Source organism: Zalophus californianus, chromosome 17 (genome assembly GCF_009762305.2).
Source record: "Zalophus californianus isolate mZalCal1 chromosome 17, mZalCal1.pri.v2, whole genome shotgun sequence".
Lineage (NCBI taxonomy): Eukaryota > Metazoa > Chordata > Mammalia > Carnivora > Otariidae > Zalophus > Zalophus californianus.
The window spans coordinates 57,469,521-57,485,782 of NC_045611.1; the positions used below are offsets into that span (position 1 = coordinate 57,469,521).

Genomic DNA, 16,262 nt, shown 5'->3' on the forward strand with positions numbered 1-16,262 from the left:
ATCAAATGGGCTAACATGGATTGAATGCCTACTACGTGACAGGCACTGTGCCAAGGGCTCAGCCAAGGTGTGTTGAATCTTTGCCAGGGAGAATTCTGCAAAGCTCTGGGTTGTCAGTCATCTCCCTTCCTACACCCTCAACCTCCATGTTTCTGGCTTCCCTCCCTCCAGCCCTGCCCCTGCCTGGTGTTTTCATCACACTAGGGAGAAATCCTCCTTCCCAAAGCCTCTGTTTGTTGCCCTGGAAAACTGGGATGACCTCACCCCTTTTCCTGGCCTTACAGGCATGAAGATACCTAAGTGGTCGATGTCATCATTATTTGCATAGGAAAGAGAGAGCCATTGAAGGCGCTGGGGGAAGGCAGGAGGTCAATAGAAGGAAAGAGAAGGGGTTTAAGGAAGATGGCTTGAACACATCTTTCCCTCTCCACTCCTTAAGACCCAAATAGATGGGTGAAGAAAAAACCATTAGAAGGTTTGCAGAAAATGACACTTTCCCTCAACCCCAATTTCTTGCGGTTTCTCGAACATGCAGCACCAAACTACCTCATGGCCTTTGTCCCTGCTCTTCCCTCTACCCAGTCCTTCACTCAGGTCAAAGGTCACCAGAGGGCCCTCCCTCCCAGCCATGCAGTGTTCTCAGTAGCCCTCATTAATACCTGGTGCTCTATGGCAGATCAGTTTATTATCTAGGGCAGCCCTGTCCAAGAGAACTTCTTGCAGTGATGGAATGTTCTAGATCTGTGCTATCCAACAGGGTAGCCACCAGCCACATGGGGCTACTGAACCTTGAAACTGTGTGACTGAGGAACTGAACGTTTTTAATTATTTTATTTTAAATCGATTTACTCATTCTAAATCTAAATGGAAGCAGCCATGTGCGGCTAGCAGCTAAACCGTATTGGGCAGTGTGGATCTAGAATTCTAGCTCCTCATGGCTTTCTGATCTCCAGCATCCCCAGGGCCCAGGGCTGTGCCTGGCAAATGTTTGCTGAAAGAATGCATGCAGAGATTGCACAGGGGGGCCATGGGGCTCCCCAAAGATGCCTGGGCAGATGGTAACCAGTGTTGCCATACTCCCGATTTTTCTCTTGAGTTTCTTGGTGTCTGAGCACCTCCCTCCCGTTCCCTGATGTGGGAATCTGGATCCTTCCTGCTTGGAACGCAAGGTCAGTGGCTGTTGGATGAATCCCGCCTCACCCTAGACCCCCCCTCTAGCAGCCCCCACAGACAGCCTCACTCTCTCCTGTTTCACGAACTCACATTTATTCACAGACAGACAAAAGGACAGGGATGGACCTTTGCTCACTGGGGACCCCAAGGGTCTGGCAGTTCCAAAGAGGTGATGGTGTCCAGTGTGTATAATGGGAGACAGCCAGGCAGGGGATCCCCCCCCCCCAGTCTCCATCTCTCTGGCCAATATATTCCGCCTCCTTTTCCAACTCGTCCTGCCTTCAGAGGCCTATTGGGGCAAGCAGTTTCTAGCCAGCATCAGGGGTCCTGGGGGTGGGCGATGGGAGGGAGGGGCGGTCCAGGCCCCCCCCCCCCTTAGTGTTGAGGGCTGGAAGGGGAAGGGTGGGTAGACAGGAGGCGCCTCTCCTTCGACTTCCCTCCTCCATATTGCAAACCGGGAGCGAAATGGAGGGGCCAGGAGTGGGTGTGAAGGTCAGGAGGCCAGGCCTCCCAATCCGCGCAGGTGGGCCTTGCTGTCAATCTCTTCTTCCTCCATCTCGAAGGCTGAATGGTCTTGGCTGTCGAAACAGGAGGCGCTGAGGAAGACAGGGGGAGCCGGCGGCGGCGACTGGGGTGGGGTTCCCGGGGAGGGTGGCTCTTCCTTGATGTGTGCAATGGGCAGCGGAAGCCCTTCCTCCTCCTGCCCAGCTGGCGGGGGCGGCGGGGGCGGTGGCGGCGATGGCGGGGCCTGGGCCTGGAGCGCCTGCAACGCGGCTGCCCTCTCCAGCTCAGCACGGTGGCAGCGCTGGTGACGCAGGAGGCTGTAGGCGCGCGAGAAGCGGCGCGGGCAGCGCGGACACGGGTGCGGCGCCGGGCCCCCTGCGTGCACCTGCGCGTGGCGGGCCAGGTCGGCCAGCCGCTTGAACTCCCTCTGGCAGCGCACGCACTGGAAAGGGCGTGCCCCCGAGTGGGTCACCCCGTGCTGCCGCAGGTGCGCGCGGCGCCGGAAACCTTTGCCGCACTCGGGGCACCAGAAGCGGGGCTCCCCCGCGGGGGGCCGGGCCGGGGTGGCGTCCCCTCCGTTCTGCCCGCCTTCTCCCCCCTCGGGGGCGCTCCCGCACTCTGCCCCTTCGCCCCCCTCGGGCCCCTTCCCTGAGTTCCGTCCACCCGAGGCCATGTCGTCCTTCTTGCCCGCCGGGGGCAGCGGGGCCAGGAGGCTGAGCGCGCCGTGCACGCGGCGGTGCTGGCGGAGGTAGGAGGCGAGGCGGAAGGCCAGGCCGCAGTCTGGGCACACGAAAGGGCGGTCAGTAGAGTGGACCAGCCGGTGGCGGGACAGCGACCAGGGCCTGGCGAAGGCCTTGAGGCAGATGGAGCACTGGTGGCGCTTGGGGCGGGGCGGGGGGCCCCCTTCACCCTCCTGTTCTCCCTCGGGGCGCAGACACGGGTGCGCTTTGAGCTCGCCCTTGGTGGCGAAGGCTTCGCGACAGCGGAGGCACAGCAGCGTCCAGTCGGCCTGGAGCAGGACCTGCTTCTCCTCCTGCCGGCCAGCCGCCAGGGCCAACTCGGCCCTCAGCTCCGCCGCCCCTGCCTCGGCCTCCTCCTCCTCCGACTCCCGGGGTTCGGCGCTCGGGGGGGCCGCCAGCGTGGCCGGCTCGGGCCACGCGGCCTCCTCCTCAGCGGCCCCAGCTGCGGCGGTGGTGGGCTGCTCCGCACCCGCGTCCTGGGAGCCCCAGCTGGACTCGGCTGCCTCCTTGGCCGCCCTCTCGATGGCCAGCTCGACCTCGCCGCCTGCGTGCTCCTGGGCCAGGTGGCGCCGGAGCTGGGCCGGCTCCGGGAAGGTGCGGGGGCAGGCCGCGCAGCGCAGTGGGGGTTGGGGCCCGTGGCCTCGCAGGTGGCGGGAGAGGTGGGCGGGCCGGCGGAAGGCCTTGGGGCACAGGGGGCAGGCGTGGGGTCGGAGGCCTGAGTGGCTCAGTCGGTGCCGGGACAGGTAGTAGGGGAAACGGAAGAGGCGGCCACAGGTCGGGCAGGGCAGGGGCGCCCGAGGTGCTCCAGCGCCCCCCCTGCCACGGCCACGGCCCCTACCACGGCCTCGGCCCCGGCCCCGGCCCCGGCCACGGTGAGGTGGGCTGCCCTGGGCGGGTGGAGGGGGCTGCGGATCCATGCCTGTAAGGAGAAAGAGGAGACAAGGAGACATGGGGGGGGGGGCATGGGGTGGGTCAGATAAAGGGAGATGTGTGGAGTGAGGCAGAGAAGCAGAGACAGAGAGAGATAGAGATTCAGTGATGGTCAGATGTTCAGCCAGGCAAAGGAGAGAGCCAGCAAGACAGAAAGAGCAAAGACCCGGGGACAGACAGACAGCAGGAGAAGCGGTAAAGACAGGATGGTGGGAGCCAGCGGGAGAGAGAGATGGGACTCCCAGCAGAGACAGAGAGGGAGAGAAAACAAAGAGATTTCGGGAGAGATGATGCAAACACAGAGATCAGAAGAGCCACAGCAGGATGGAGGTAGGGAGAGACAGAGAGACAGAGAGAGGGGACAAGCCAGAGATACAGGAGAGGAGACAGGGAGTCAGCCAACTGCTTTTCCTCCAGGGGGCCCGCTGGAGCGTGTTGGGAGGGGCTGGGATCCAGCCTGTGGTGCCCGAGTGGAGCGGGTACAATTCAACATTGGGAGGCCCCGGAAATGCAGTGTGGGTGCCCAGACCAGGGTCTGGGAGAGGCCAGGGGTAGGAGGGCTCAGATTCTTGGGCGGGGGGGAGGCTGGGGCCCTGGACTCCTGGGACCGAGAGAGATGGGAGCTGGGGTTTGGAACCCCAGGTTTGGGAGGTGACTCGGATCCACTCCTGTAAGTGGGGGGTATGGATTCCTGGGTCCTAGTGGCAGGGAGGATTGGGGGAGGGGGGGTTGGGGGCTCAGCTGGCCGAATTCTCCAGGGAGGAGGCGGCCGAGGGCCCGGCCCCTGGACGCCTGCCCCCCATCAAGGCTGCTAGGGTCCGGAGCCCTAGGTCCCCACGGGGGTCCGAGCTCCCCACCGGGCCCAGCCTGCGGTTCCCCGCAGGCGTGATCAGCAGAATTGGGGCCGCGGGTCGTGGCCTCGCGGATCTCCGAGCCCCGACCCTGGGGCTCGGCCCTGATCGCTGGGCGCCTGGTTCTTACCTCCGCCTCCTTCGCTCCTTTCTTCCTTCCCCGCGGCCGGCCAAACGCGGACGGTGGTGGCGGGGAGGGAGGGAGGGCCCGAGCGTGGTGGGGGGTGGAGGAGGCTGGGCTCGGTGTCACAGCCTAAGCCTTCCGCCCGGAAACCCGGCCTCTCGACCGAGCCCAAAAGAGGAAAGACCGGCTGCAAGGCCGGAAGCGGGAGGACGAGGGGACCCAGAGGGGCGGGGAGGGCGGGCGGCTTGGATTCCTGGGTCCTGTACGGGGAGGGGGCTGGGGGCCTGGGAAGCTGGACGCAGCTCCCCTCCCCACCTCAGCAGACACACATATTCATTCATTCCTTCAACAAATACACATTTATCAGGTCCTGTCTGTGCCAGGCACTGTGTTGGGCGAGGGGATGCCGGGGGAGGGAGGTGAATGAGGCAGTGGCAGAAGCCTCAAGGAAAGTAGGGGCGCTCTGGACTAGAACCCCACTCCAGCCTTCACTTGGCTGCCTGAGCAAGCGACTGTCCCTTCTCCTAGCCTCAGTGCCCCCCCCCGCCACCTTATAACAAGCCCTGCGTATATTCATTCGCTCTTAAGAGACCAACATGTACTGAGCACCTACTGTGCTCCTGAGTCCTGCATATATTTTGCTATATATATTCACTGGATCCTAAGCTACCGATATTTACTGAGCACCTACTGTGGGCTAGCTCTGTCCTTGGTGCTGGAGCTACCATTGGACCCTGTCTGCAGGAAGCTCACCGTCAGATGGAGGAGGCAGTCAGACACAGATCCAGTCACCTTCCTGGAAAATGTGCTCTAACGCAGGAAAGAGGATTTGGTGGGAAGACAGAGAACAGAGAAGGCACCGAGCTGATCCCCCACTGGGGTGAGAGCAATCCTCAAGGTCTTCCAGGAGGCAACAGTATTTCTGCTGAAACCTGCAGGAAGAAAGCCAAGGGTTGGAGATGAGAAGGATAAGTCAAGGGAAAATGAGAGAGAAATGCACCTCAACACATCTCAAATGCCCGATGCTGAGCAGGAAAGTCTTGTTGCAGAGGTATGCCTGCAGCCTGTCGCTGTTTAAGGTGAAGTACACGCTGAACGTTGTCCACAAGAGTGTGGGAAACAGGACCTTTTTGTACATGGCTGGGGCAAGTGAAATTTGGAACAGCCTTAACACGTGAGCAATTCTAGGAACTTATCTGTCAGATCTGTTCAGAAACATGCAAAACGACATCTGTACCAGGTGAATCAGTGCAGTATTGCACACTGAAAAAGACTGGAAATGAGCTAAATGCCCATCCATAGGGGATTCGAGTGGCGTCATGATTGACCTGCCCAGTGGAATGTTCCATATCAAAAAAAAAAAAAAAGATGAAGAAACTTGCTGTGTAAAAATATGGAAACACTCCAAGTGATAATGTGAAGTGAAGGGGGGGGGCGGGCAGAAAGGAAGGTGGAAAACAGCCTGCCACCTGTTCTAACTATCTGTGCTTATCAGTGGGTTGTGTCTGGAAGAAGAGGAAACTAGCAACATTGTCTAACTCCCAGAACTGAAACTTACTGCACTCAATCCTTTTGTACTTCTTGAATTTGAAGCCACGTGAATGTGTTCCATATTCAAAAAAGTAAAGGAACAAGAATAAAATGGGGGGGGGGTAATAAAAATAAATAAAACAAAAATAATAGCTTCGTCTTGTAAGTGCTTTACAAATACAAACCCATTTGTTTCTCCTTACCTTATGGAGTGGGTCACATTATTCTCCCATTTTAAAGAGCAGTAAAGTGAGGTACCAAAACATTTTAAAGCTAGTGAGTCTCAGTGAGTCTTTGCATTTCACAAAGAGATGGGAGAAAAGACAGAGGTGAAGAACATGACTTTTAAAAGCACCTGGTCAATAGTACGACTTTTTAAAGGATATATACATATGAGTGAAAGTCTAAAAATATCCATGGAAACAGTAAGCACCAAATTGGTGGTAGGAGTTACCTTGTAGCAGGGAGAAGCAATCAGATCCTAGAGGGGCCTATGGAGCGTGAGGTATACCTCTAACGTTTCAAATATGATAGACAGTATATGGGGGTGTGTGTGGCCATCCCACTATCTAGTTTCAGAACTTTTTCATCTCCCTCAACAGAAATCTAGATCCATTAAACTGTCACTCCCCATTTCCTTCTCCTCCCAGCCCCTGGCGACCAATAATCAGCTTTGTCTCTCTATGGCTTTGCCTCCTGCAGACATTTCATATCAGTTGAGTCATACAATACGTAATCTCTTATGACCAGCTTCTTTCACTTAGCATGTTTTCGAGATTCGTCTATGTTGTGGCATGTATCAGTATGTCACTCCTTTTACTGGTTGAATAATATTCCACCATATGGGTATACTGCATTTTGTCCATTCATCTGTTCATGGATATTTGGGTTGTTGCTACCTTTTGGCTATTGGGAATAGTACTGTTATGAACGTTTGTGTATAAGTTTTTGTTTGCATGGTTGTTTTCAATTCTTCTGAGTCTATACCTGGCTGGGGGGGGGTGTTATTTCATTATCTATATTTTAAAGGCTTAACATTTTTTTCCCAAAAGAAGGAAGGAAGGAAGGAAGGAAGGAAGGAAGGAAGGAAGGAAGGAAGGAAGGAAGATTCAAGAATGGAAGAGGGAAGAGCATATTGGGGTTGGAGAGGGAGATCTTGTCTTGGGGGAGACTCCAGGCCTTGGATTAGGACATCAAAGGCGGCAGTGTGGTGGAGAGAGGCCGGGAGCTGCACGAGCCACCGTGTCAGGCCTCTTAGTCCAGGCTGAATGCTGGACACATTCCTAGTGCACTGAGAAGCCATTGAAAAGGTTTTAAGCTGGAAAGTCACATGATCCGATTAATGTTTTAGAGAAATTCTTGTGGGACCCGCGTGGAGGCCCGGCCGAATGCAGGGGAAACCAAGGCTGGGAGCAGGGAGGAGGCGGGGCGCGGGCCCAGGTGAGAGAGGGGGCCTAGGCACTGCCGGCCCCTGCGGGGCAGCAGGTTCTCGGGCAGGGGGCGGGCCCTAGCGCTGATTGGCTCAGGACGGCACTCCTGGTTGCCAGTCCCCCTGCAACTGCCTCCTCATTGGTTCTCCTGCCTCCAGCGCCCCTACTGCGCGGCCAGAAATCACGTCCTGTCAACCTCCCGTGGCTTCCCTGCCCCTCCTCCCGTGTTCCTCACCCCCTGCCTGGAAGTCTCGACAGGTCTGGCCCCTGGAGCCTCCCTCAACTGTTGGCTACCTCTCTCTTGCTTCACTCCGCTCCAGCTACACCACCTTCTTTGCTCTTTGTGGACTCAGGGCCTTTGAACGTGCCATTCCCCCCTGCCTGGAATGCCCTCCCCTGGATTTCCAAAGAGTGTGACTTACTCCCCCTCATTTCTTCCAGACGTCCTCAGAGACACCTCTCCTGTCCACCCTAGCTAAAACAGCCCTCCCGTCACCCTGTAGTCCTCACTCCGCCTTAATTTTCAAACTGTCCTTATCGCAAACAAGCAGTTGGCTACTCGTGGATTATCCACTGATCGCCTATCTCCCCTCCCCTGGAATATAAACTCGCTGAGGGCAGGGGTCGGCTTTGCCCGTTTGCTTAACCGCTCACCCGTCAGCGCCCAGCCGCGCCCAGAAAAGTGGATGAAGAGTGAGTGAGGAGTGAGGCTGGGGCTTCAGGAGAGGGTGACTGCCCCGAAGGGAGAAGGCAGGTGGCGGGGACTTGCGGAGCTCAGCTGAGCGTGCAGGTGGCTGGCTCGACTGGTCAGCTGCCCGAGGCAGCTCCGGCAGCAGACACGTGAGCGTCGTCAGCTTCAGGCCAGTAACTGGCGCTCGGGAGAGGCTGAGATCGCCCCCAGAGTAGAATCCTCCCCACCCCTTCTGAGCCTCAGTTAGCACATCTATAAGATGGGGCCACAGTGAGATGAGTTAGGTACGAGGTCCAGCCCTGCGCCCCGCCCTTGGGAGGCCCGCGGCGAAATGGGTGAGTCCCTGTCGCTATTGTCTCAGAAGAGAAAAGATTGGGTTGGAGGTGAGGTGGGCGGAGCCTCAGCCTCCAGAGGTCCCTATTCATTAACCCCTAGCCTGCGGCCATCTCCATGACAACCCTGGCTAGTGTCCAGACCCTCAGTGCTCCGGCAGAGCAGGTCTCGAAGTGGGTGGGTCTTGTCCCTGGGGCGGTGCCTGAATCTAAGGGGGCGGGTCTTGTTTCTTCAAGGCGGTTTTTGGGTTTTGGTTTTTGCCCCAGGGGATGAGTCTTGTTCCTGGTTCCTGGGTGGGAGAGCGGAGAGGAAGTATCTTCAAGGTTGAGCGTCCCCAGGAGCTGACCTGGAGCCTTCAAATGGGCAACTGTGGATCTCCAGGCAAAAATGTCTTCTTGTTTTCTCTCCCCGCAAATATGTCTCCCTCCTCTAATTTTTTTCCTTGTGAAATATAAGACGCATAGACTAAAAGGGCACGATACAGATGCACAGTTAACAAATAATTATCAATAGATCACCAGATTAAGAAACGGGATGTTAGCAGCTGCCCCAGAGTCCATAGAACGTTCGGCAAGTCCCATTCCAAGCTTAACGCATCCAACCCCACTGTTCTGAGTTTTATGGGAGAAGGTTTTCTTGCCTTTCTAGATGGTTCACTACCCACAATACATCCTAAACAATATTATGGTTTAGTTTTGCTTGCTTTTGAATGTTAAGTAAATAGAATCATACTCTGTGTAGTTGACTTCGTGTGTTGGGCTTCTTTGTAACTTTGCATTCATGTAATTGTGTGTATCTGCACCCCGGTATTTCACTGCTGTATAGTATCCCATAGCATAAGATACCACCGTTTATTTATCTGCTGTATTGTTGACGGATGTCTTAGTCTGTTCCAGCTGCTGTAACAAAATACCACAGACTGGGTGGCTTAATAAACGACAGAAATTTATTGCTCACAGTTCTCTGGAGGCTGGAAGTCCAAGATCAAGGCACCGGCATGCTTGTCTTCTTGGGGAGGCCCTCTTTTGGGCTTATGGCCAGTGCTTCTTGCTGTGTCCTCACAGGGTAGGAGGAGCTGGGGATCTCTCTGGAGGCTTTTAAATGAGGGCACTGGTCCCTTGCATGAAGACTCCACCCTCATGACTTAAGCACCTCCCAAAAGCTCCATCTCCACATACCGTCACATTGGGCTTTAGGATTTCAACATAGAGATTTTGATGGGAGAACATTCAGACCATAGCAATGACATATCAGTTGTTCAGAGTTTGAGGCTGTACAGATTGCTGCTGGGAATGTTTAAATGTGTCTCCTGGTGCAGGTGAAAGGGTTTCTCTAGGGTTCGTGCCTAGCAGTGGGATCACTGTATCACAGGATACACACATCTTCAGCCTTATCAGTGCATGCCAATCTCCCAGGTGTCTTAAATTTAAGAAGCTCAAAATGGAATTCTTGATCCCCCTAAACCCATACCCAAACTCATTCTTCCCCTTTTCTGGCCTTAACACAAACTGCCACCACCCAACCAGTCCCTCCTGATTCCTCCCTTTCAATTAAACACACACACACACACACACACACACACACACACACACTCTCTCTCTCTCTCTCTCTCTCTCTCTCTCTCTCTCTCTCTCTCTACCTACAGAATTCATCTTGAATCCACCCCTTTCTCTTCACCATTCTGGTTTAGGCTCCTACGCATCTCTCCTGCTGGACTGCAATTCCTTCTCCACTTAGCAGCCAGAGGGAACTTTGTGAAGTGCAAGAGTGGCCACATCCCTCCACGTTAAAATCTTGGCGTGCAATTACCTGGAGAGCACAAACGCCTGTCTTGGCCCACCAGGCTCTGTGGGGCCTGACCCCTTGACATCCCTTCATCCCTCTCTCCTCCGTGCCCACCCGGCTCGCTGACCTCTCATCACCCTTTGGGTTTCAAATTGAATGCCACCTCTGTAGAGACGTCCACGGGACACCTGCACTGAGAAGGCATTGTCACGGGGTCACTCACGTTCTTAACACCTTTCCTCCCCTCCTTCAGCATGCTCAGAACCACCTGAAATTACTTCCATTTCTTTACTTTCGTCCACCCCACTGCTCAAACACTAAAAGATAAGCCCCACGAGGAGTTCTTTTTTCCTTCACTGTTGGATCCCCAGAGAGGCATACAATGCCTGGCACAGAGTAGCACTCAGGACAGGAATGTAATCTAGTGCCTAAGAGAAAAGAGGAATGGCTGACTCCTTCCCTGACGGGTGAATCCTATCCTTGGGGTTGGATACAGTGTCTAACGTATACATCTGGTCACCTGGAGGCAGAGTCTAAGATACAGGGTCTCTTCTTAGAGCTAGAACTTTTCTTTAAGGAGACGGTTTTGTTTGTAGGGGGCATGTCTTATGGGATTGATGGTGTATAAAGGGCATGTCTGGTTCTATGGGGCACATACAGTCCATTGGAGGTGGATCTTGTGTTTAAGGGACAGGGTTCCACTGAGATGAAACTTAAGCCATTCTTTATTTTAATGGTCGTGTACTATCTAAGGGACTCAACATTCGCCAGGAGGGAGGAAAGATTTGCCAGGCGGGAGCTTCTATTTAGGGAGCTCATCCTAAATCAGGGAGGGAGAAATACCCTACCTCTCTGGAGCCAAGGATCAGAAAATGAGACAGCAGTGACTGACAGGACAAGGTTTATTGGGGTCCTGGAGACATTAGGGAGTGGGATGAGGGGCAAGGTCGGGGCTCACGGGGGGAAGCCCCGGGCCAAACCCCCTTCCCCTTGGGGTTGAGAGGAACACAGAGACAGACAAACCAACAGAGATGGAAAGACAGGTGCTACAGCAGAGTGGGAGGAAAACCCCAATGTCCACCACCTCCCATTCAGATGAGTTCACAGGATGGGGAATGATGTGGACTGGCCCACACTCTAGAGGAAGGGAGTGTCTGCTGTATTCGCCTAAGGAGGGTGGGTACAGGCCACAATCTGGACCAGCCCATTCCAGTGGACAGGGGTGTGTATCTGATTCAGTTCATTCTACTGGGCAGGAGGGATTTCAAACCAGCCTATTCTAGTGTTTGGGATGGGGAAGATCATTAGGATGGATCCATTCTGCAGTAGGGGAGACCTAATTGGGGAGGGGGGTTGAGGGCAGAGGGCATCTACCCTGGTCCTCTTTCAGCATAAGGAATGAAATGGGGTCGGGGGGAAGGCAGATTCCGGCTATATCCATTTTCGGGGGGGCACCAGTGACTGGTGGGTAGCATTCAGGGGGATCCAGGGAAGTTCGGGGACATGGTCCCCCACATTCTCCAGATCAAGGTCATTGGAAATGATGGCTCTTGGGGAGAGGGGCAGTCTTCCTTTGGGGGAAGGATGCCCATCTTTTATTACTAGGGTCTTCAAGATGAGAAGTACTTGTAGAGACCCATTTCTCATTGCTAGGTCCCCACAGCTTGGGGAGGCTTGTTGATTTGGGGGTGCTCAAGAGTCTCTTCCTAGATCCTGGACCCCGGAGCTGAGGAGTCCTTCCATTTATTTGCTGCCCCCAGCTCAGGGGCCTGTGTGGGTGTCTGGTGGCCCGCTATCTCCCGCCGGGGTCCCCTGACGGCAGGGCCCGGGGATCTGGCCGCGGGCCCTGAGTGCAGCCCCTGGGGAGGGGCGGTGGGGCACAGGCGCAGCCTGGTGGCGTCAGTCCATGCCCCGGTGCAGCTTCAGGTGCCGTGAGAGGTTGCTGAGCGTGATGAAGCCCTTGCCACAAATGTGGCAGGGGAAGGGCCTCTCGGTGCCATGCAGCAGCCGGTGGCGCTTGAGGTAGCACTCGTGGCGGAAGAACTTGCCGCACTCGAGGCACGGGAACGGCTTCTCGCCCGTGTGCACCAGCACGTGGCGCTCCAGGTCACGCGGCGAGCGGAACAGCTTCTCGCACTCGGAGCAGCCGAAGATCTTCTTGCCCCGGCCGGAGCCGGACGCGGCCTCGCCAGACGCGGGCTCCCCCTCCGGGGCCACAGGGGCCGCCTCCGCTCCGCCGCCCTCGCCGTGGCTGGCCCGCCGGTGCTCCTCCAGGGCAGCCAGCGCCGCGTACAGGGCCCCGCAGTGGCCGCAGCCGTACGTGGCGGGGCCCGAGTGGGCCTCCAGGTGGCTGGCCAGCGCTGCGGCTGATGCGAAGAAGGTCCCGCAGTCGCACTGGTACAGGGTGTCTTCCGACGCCTCGGCCGCGGCCACCGGGGCAGGGGCCTCCCCGCCGCCTTCGGGGAGCAGCCCCGCGAGCTCGGGCACGCTGCCCCCAGCGTGGCCCAGGAGCAGCCCGCCGTCCCAGGCCGCTTGGGAGTTGCCCACTTCCGCAGTGCCGCCGCTGTCGCCGGCTGGGTCGGGCCCAGCGCTGGCCCCCGGGGCCCAGGCCTGCACCGGGGGCGCGCCCGGGCCCTGCAGGTCGTGCGTCAGCTTGTGCCGCTCCAGCAGCGCGGGGGCGTTGAAGTCGCGCTCGCAGCGCGGGCACTTGAAGGGCTTCACATCTGTGTGCGCAGCCCAGTGGGCCGCCAGCTCACGGCCGTGGTCAAAGCGCCGTGCGCAGGCTCCGCACGCAAAAGGGGGCAGCGAGGCGGCGGCGGCGGCGGCCGCCTCTGCCAGCCCCCAGCTGCCCGGGCCTGCCCCGGCCCCCTCTGGGCCCTCTCCGCCACCGGCCCCTGCCCCCCCGCACACTGAGCAGGGCCCCACATTGCAGCAGACGGAGCAGGGTGCGCTCAGGGCCGGCAGGCCTGGGCCGGGTTGCAGTGGGGACGGGAGCACCCCACGGTGCTGGCGCTTGAGGTGGCGGCCCAGGCTGGAGCGCGAGGAGAAGCGGAGCTCACAGACCAGGCAGCAGTAGGGCTTCTCACCAGTGTGGACGACCTGGGAGGGAGGGAGGGAGAGCCTAGCATCAGGGCTGAGGATCTCGCATGCAGGTCACTTTTCTGCACTCCCAGAAGGGCGTGGTCCAAGCTCCCTGCAGCTTCTACAAAGCCGCACCCAGCTTCAACCCTCTCACTCGACTGCTCCCATTCGGGCCATGTTGGCATTCTTTCAGTCCCTTCATTTTCAGGACCTTTGCACGTGCTGTTCCTTAAAGCTGGAAGACTCTTCTTCCCATTCTTCCAGACTAACTCTTAGCTCATTTTCAACAAGCCCACCTAGGAGATTGGGACTCCCTGGGAGAGTGGCCAAGTACTAGGGCTCTGAGCACTAACAAAACTGGGTTCAAATCCCAGCTCTGCTTTCCACTCTCAGTGACAAATGGACAAGTAAACATCATCTCTGGGACTCTGCTTTTCTCCTCTGTACACAGGCACAATAAGACATGCCACTTCACAGGGTTCTTGTGATGATAGGATAAAATCATCACTAAAGAACGACTCAATTACTAGAAATTAGGATTATTGTTGACAAAGTTTCCAATGTCCTACTGATGTCCTTTACGGCAGTAGATGTTGGGGAAAGGTGGAGAGGAGCTTTTATAATCCCCTGGGGTGGGAGGTGGCTTTTCAAGGTACATGTCCAAACTTCTAGAGCAAAAACTGTCCAACAGAATTTTCTGCAATGGTGGAAATGTTCTCTATCTGCCACTGACCAGCCACCAGCGACATGTGGCTCTTGGGCACTTGAAATGTGGCCAGTGTACCGTGCAAGACTGTGCCTTTACAGATACTGGCCTTTGTCTGGGAGTAGCAGAGACAGATTTTGAACGACGAGTCCTTTCGATTGGTACTGCCTGCCTGGAGAACTGTAAGGCTAAATGAGAAAACACAGTGCTCTCTGCTGCCCAGCGTGAAGCCCTGTGGCTCCAAGGGTGTGTCTAGCCCAGAGAGGCCAGTCTGGGTCCAGCCTGCGGGACTCACCTGGTGGTGCAGCAGGCCGGTGGAGTCTCGGAACCCTTTAGGGCAGGCAGAGCAGCGGTAGGGCCGCTCGCCGGTGTGTGAACGCAGGTGGTTGGCCAGGTTGAAGCTGTGTTTGAAGCCCTTGCCACAGCGTGGACACGCATGGGGTTTGAGTGCAGTGTGCCGGGCGAAGTGGCGCCGAAGGTCTGAGCGGTAGCGGAAGCTCTTGCCGCATTCACTGCAGTGAAATGGGACCCGGGGAGCAGCAGCGGGAGGTGCTGGGGCCGGGGCAGGGGCAGGGACCGGGGGCACTGGCAGCGGGGCATCATCCATGATGGCGTGGTGCGAAGGCAGTAGCAAATGGAGGCTCTCTGTGGAGCAGGGAGGAGACATGGAGGGCAGGTGGAGTCAGCTTCCCATGAGCCCTCTCCATCAGGCTCCCTGGACTCACACACCCACCATCTGTTCCCTGGAAACCCTTCCCACTTCCCTCCAAGCCACAGCCACCGTTCTGTAAGCCCCTCCCACTCTCCTACAAACCCTTCTCCCACTCATCTGCCGATCTTCCTAATCAGTCCCAAGTCACTTCGACCTTACTGGACGGTTTTTAAGCCTCTCCCCTTCTTTTCCAATGGACTCCCCACTCCTCTCTAAACCCCGCCCACTCTCAATCAGGTCCCACCTAGTCCTCCCAAAGTCCCCACACTGTTCCCGAAGCGTCTTGTACTCCTTGACAAGACCCTTCTGAAAGGCCCTACCACTGTTCTTCAAGAGTGAAAACCATCTTCAGATAAAGAGTCACATTCCTAGGGAATGAGAGGACAGAGATTTGGGGCCAAGTGCACTTGAGTCAACCTTCCAGGGCGACCAGAACCAGTCCTGGAACCTCCAGTGAAACCAACTGAAACTCTGTCCATCTGCAAAATAGGGAGGGAGGGGAGTACCTACCTCATGGAGTGGAGGTGAGGATTACGCAAAACTGGGCCACAGCCAGGGCTCAACAGGTAAGCTGTTCTGACTGCTACTATCCGCTAGGCTCCTCTGAGTTCCCTAAGTCCTAAGGTCTGCCTCCAAAACACCACTCAGTTTTTCCTTGAAACCTAGCTGGAGGGAAGCCCCGTTCTTTGCAAGACCCTGCCCTCAATCTCCCGTTCTCAGCCTTCCCCTGGGAGCCCCTCCCTACCCCTGGAAGTCACTGCACTTACGTTATGAAGACTTATTATTTCCACTAAGACTAGCCAAGTTGCACACCTCAATCCCATCACCTCACCGTGCCTACTTCCAGACCAACTACTCCCCTTCTACTCCAAGCTGCGCCCACCTTCGCCCTGAACCCCATTTCCCCACTCAGCCCCCGGTAAGTCCCTTCCATCCTTCAAGCCCAGCCCATTTCCATTCTAAGCCACGCCCACACGGGAAGCTCCTCCCTGCGATTGCTCCGCCTCTGCCACCACGAAGCCCCGCCTCCTTCCCACCCAGTTGCCTGCAGGGCTGCCCCCCCCACCTCCCCAGTCGGCTCTGGGACCGAGGCCCCGAGTACCGGCCTTTTGTGCCCCTCCCCCCTGTCCCTAAAAGGTGCGGCCCGGGGCGCCCGGGGCAGAAGCAGGTCAAGCGGGACCCGCAGCCGGGCGAGTCCACCTCGCTCGTTCGGAGCGGGGGTTCTGAAGCCCTGGGGCGGCCCCAGGAAGCCGGGAAAGTCAGTCGGCTTTTCTCTTTAATTACTTACACCTCCCTCTGGGCGCCGACATTTTGGGCAGCGGGGGTAGCGTCACTTCCACCCGGGGGCCCCTCGACTTCCGCCTCGGCTCCTGTCTCCCCCCACACTCCTCCTTTCTCCCGCCCCTTTGGCTTCCCCCTCCTCACCGCCCGCCCTTCTCCCTGTTTCCCGTCCCATCCCCTAGCACTGGAGGTTGGAGAAGCCAGGATGGCGCCATCTTTGGTGAGGGCAGGGTAGAGGCGGGGCCTGGGGTGACTCCCTGCACCAGACTAAGGGCAACAAACACCCCGCTTGGCCTCCTACCCTCCGTGCCTGCCCTGACGGGTGTTAACATACATCACGGCAGATTTTATTCCTGTTTCGCAGCCTCAGGCTTCTCCTGGTAGAGTTGCA

At 57.1% G+C, this 16,262-nt stretch overlaps 3 protein-coding genes across 6 annotated transcripts in view; 1 reads left to right on the forward strand and 2 right to left on the reverse strand.

Annotated features, from left to right (window-relative positions):
- Positions 1–16,262, forward strand: part of ZNF524 (zinc finger protein 524) — a 29,779-nt gene that overhangs the window by 10,303 nt on the left and 3,214 nt on the right. Inside the window, exon 5 of the transcript XR_003524142.2 lies at positions 5,067–5,690. The gene's annotated coding sequence lies outside the window, so the exon portion shown is untranslated. Of the gene's footprint in view, positions 1–5,066 lie in introns of the transcript that reaches the window.
- Positions 1,248–4,429, reverse strand: ZNF579 (zinc finger protein 579). The gene is made up of 2 exons (XM_027618348.2): positions 4,329–4,429; positions 1,248–3,336 (listed from the first exon to the last, which is right to left on the reverse strand). Exon 2 carries the CDS (start codon positions 3,332–3,334, stop codon positions 1,667–1,669), a length of 1,668 nt encoding a protein of 555 aa, XP_027474149.1. The 5' UTR covers positions 3,335–3,336; positions 4,329–4,429; the 3' UTR covers positions 1,248–1,666.
- Positions 9,243–15,979, reverse strand: FIZ1 (FLT3 interacting zinc finger 1). 4 transcript variants are annotated; one of them, XM_027618354.2, is made up of 3 exons: positions 15,101–15,979; positions 14,174–14,523; positions 9,243–13,190 (listed from the first exon to the last, which is right to left on the reverse strand). In XM_027618354.2, exons 2-3 carry the CDS (start codon positions 14,483–14,485, stop codon positions 11,991–11,993), a joined length of 1,512 nt encoding a protein of 503 aa, XP_027474155.1. In that variant the 5' UTR covers positions 14,486–14,523; positions 15,101–15,979; the 3' UTR covers positions 9,243–11,990. The 4 variants fall into 4 exon arrangements, with proteins under 4 accessions (XP_027474155.1, XP_027474154.1, XP_027474156.1 ...); XM_027618353.2 differs by having other exon boundaries at positions 15,879–15,970; XM_027618355.2 differs by lacking the exon at positions 15,101–15,979 and adding an exon at positions 14,911–15,058.

What these genes read in the sequence shown, in the direction of transcription:
- ZNF579 (XM_027618348.2), bottom strand. Translation starts at nt 3,334, where the DNA reads ATGGATCCGCAGCCCCCTCCACCCGCCCAGGGCAGCCCACCTCACCGT.
- FIZ1 (XM_027618352.2), bottom strand. Translation starts at nt 14,545, where the DNA reads ATGTCTCCTCCCTGCTCCACAGAGAGCCTCCATTTGCTACTGCCTTCG. An exon ending in CCGGCCTGCTGCACCACCAG is followed by an intron (nt 13,191 to 14,173) that starts GTGAGTCCCGCA and finishes CCTCCCTCCCAG; the next exon opens with GTCGTCCACACTGGTGAGAA.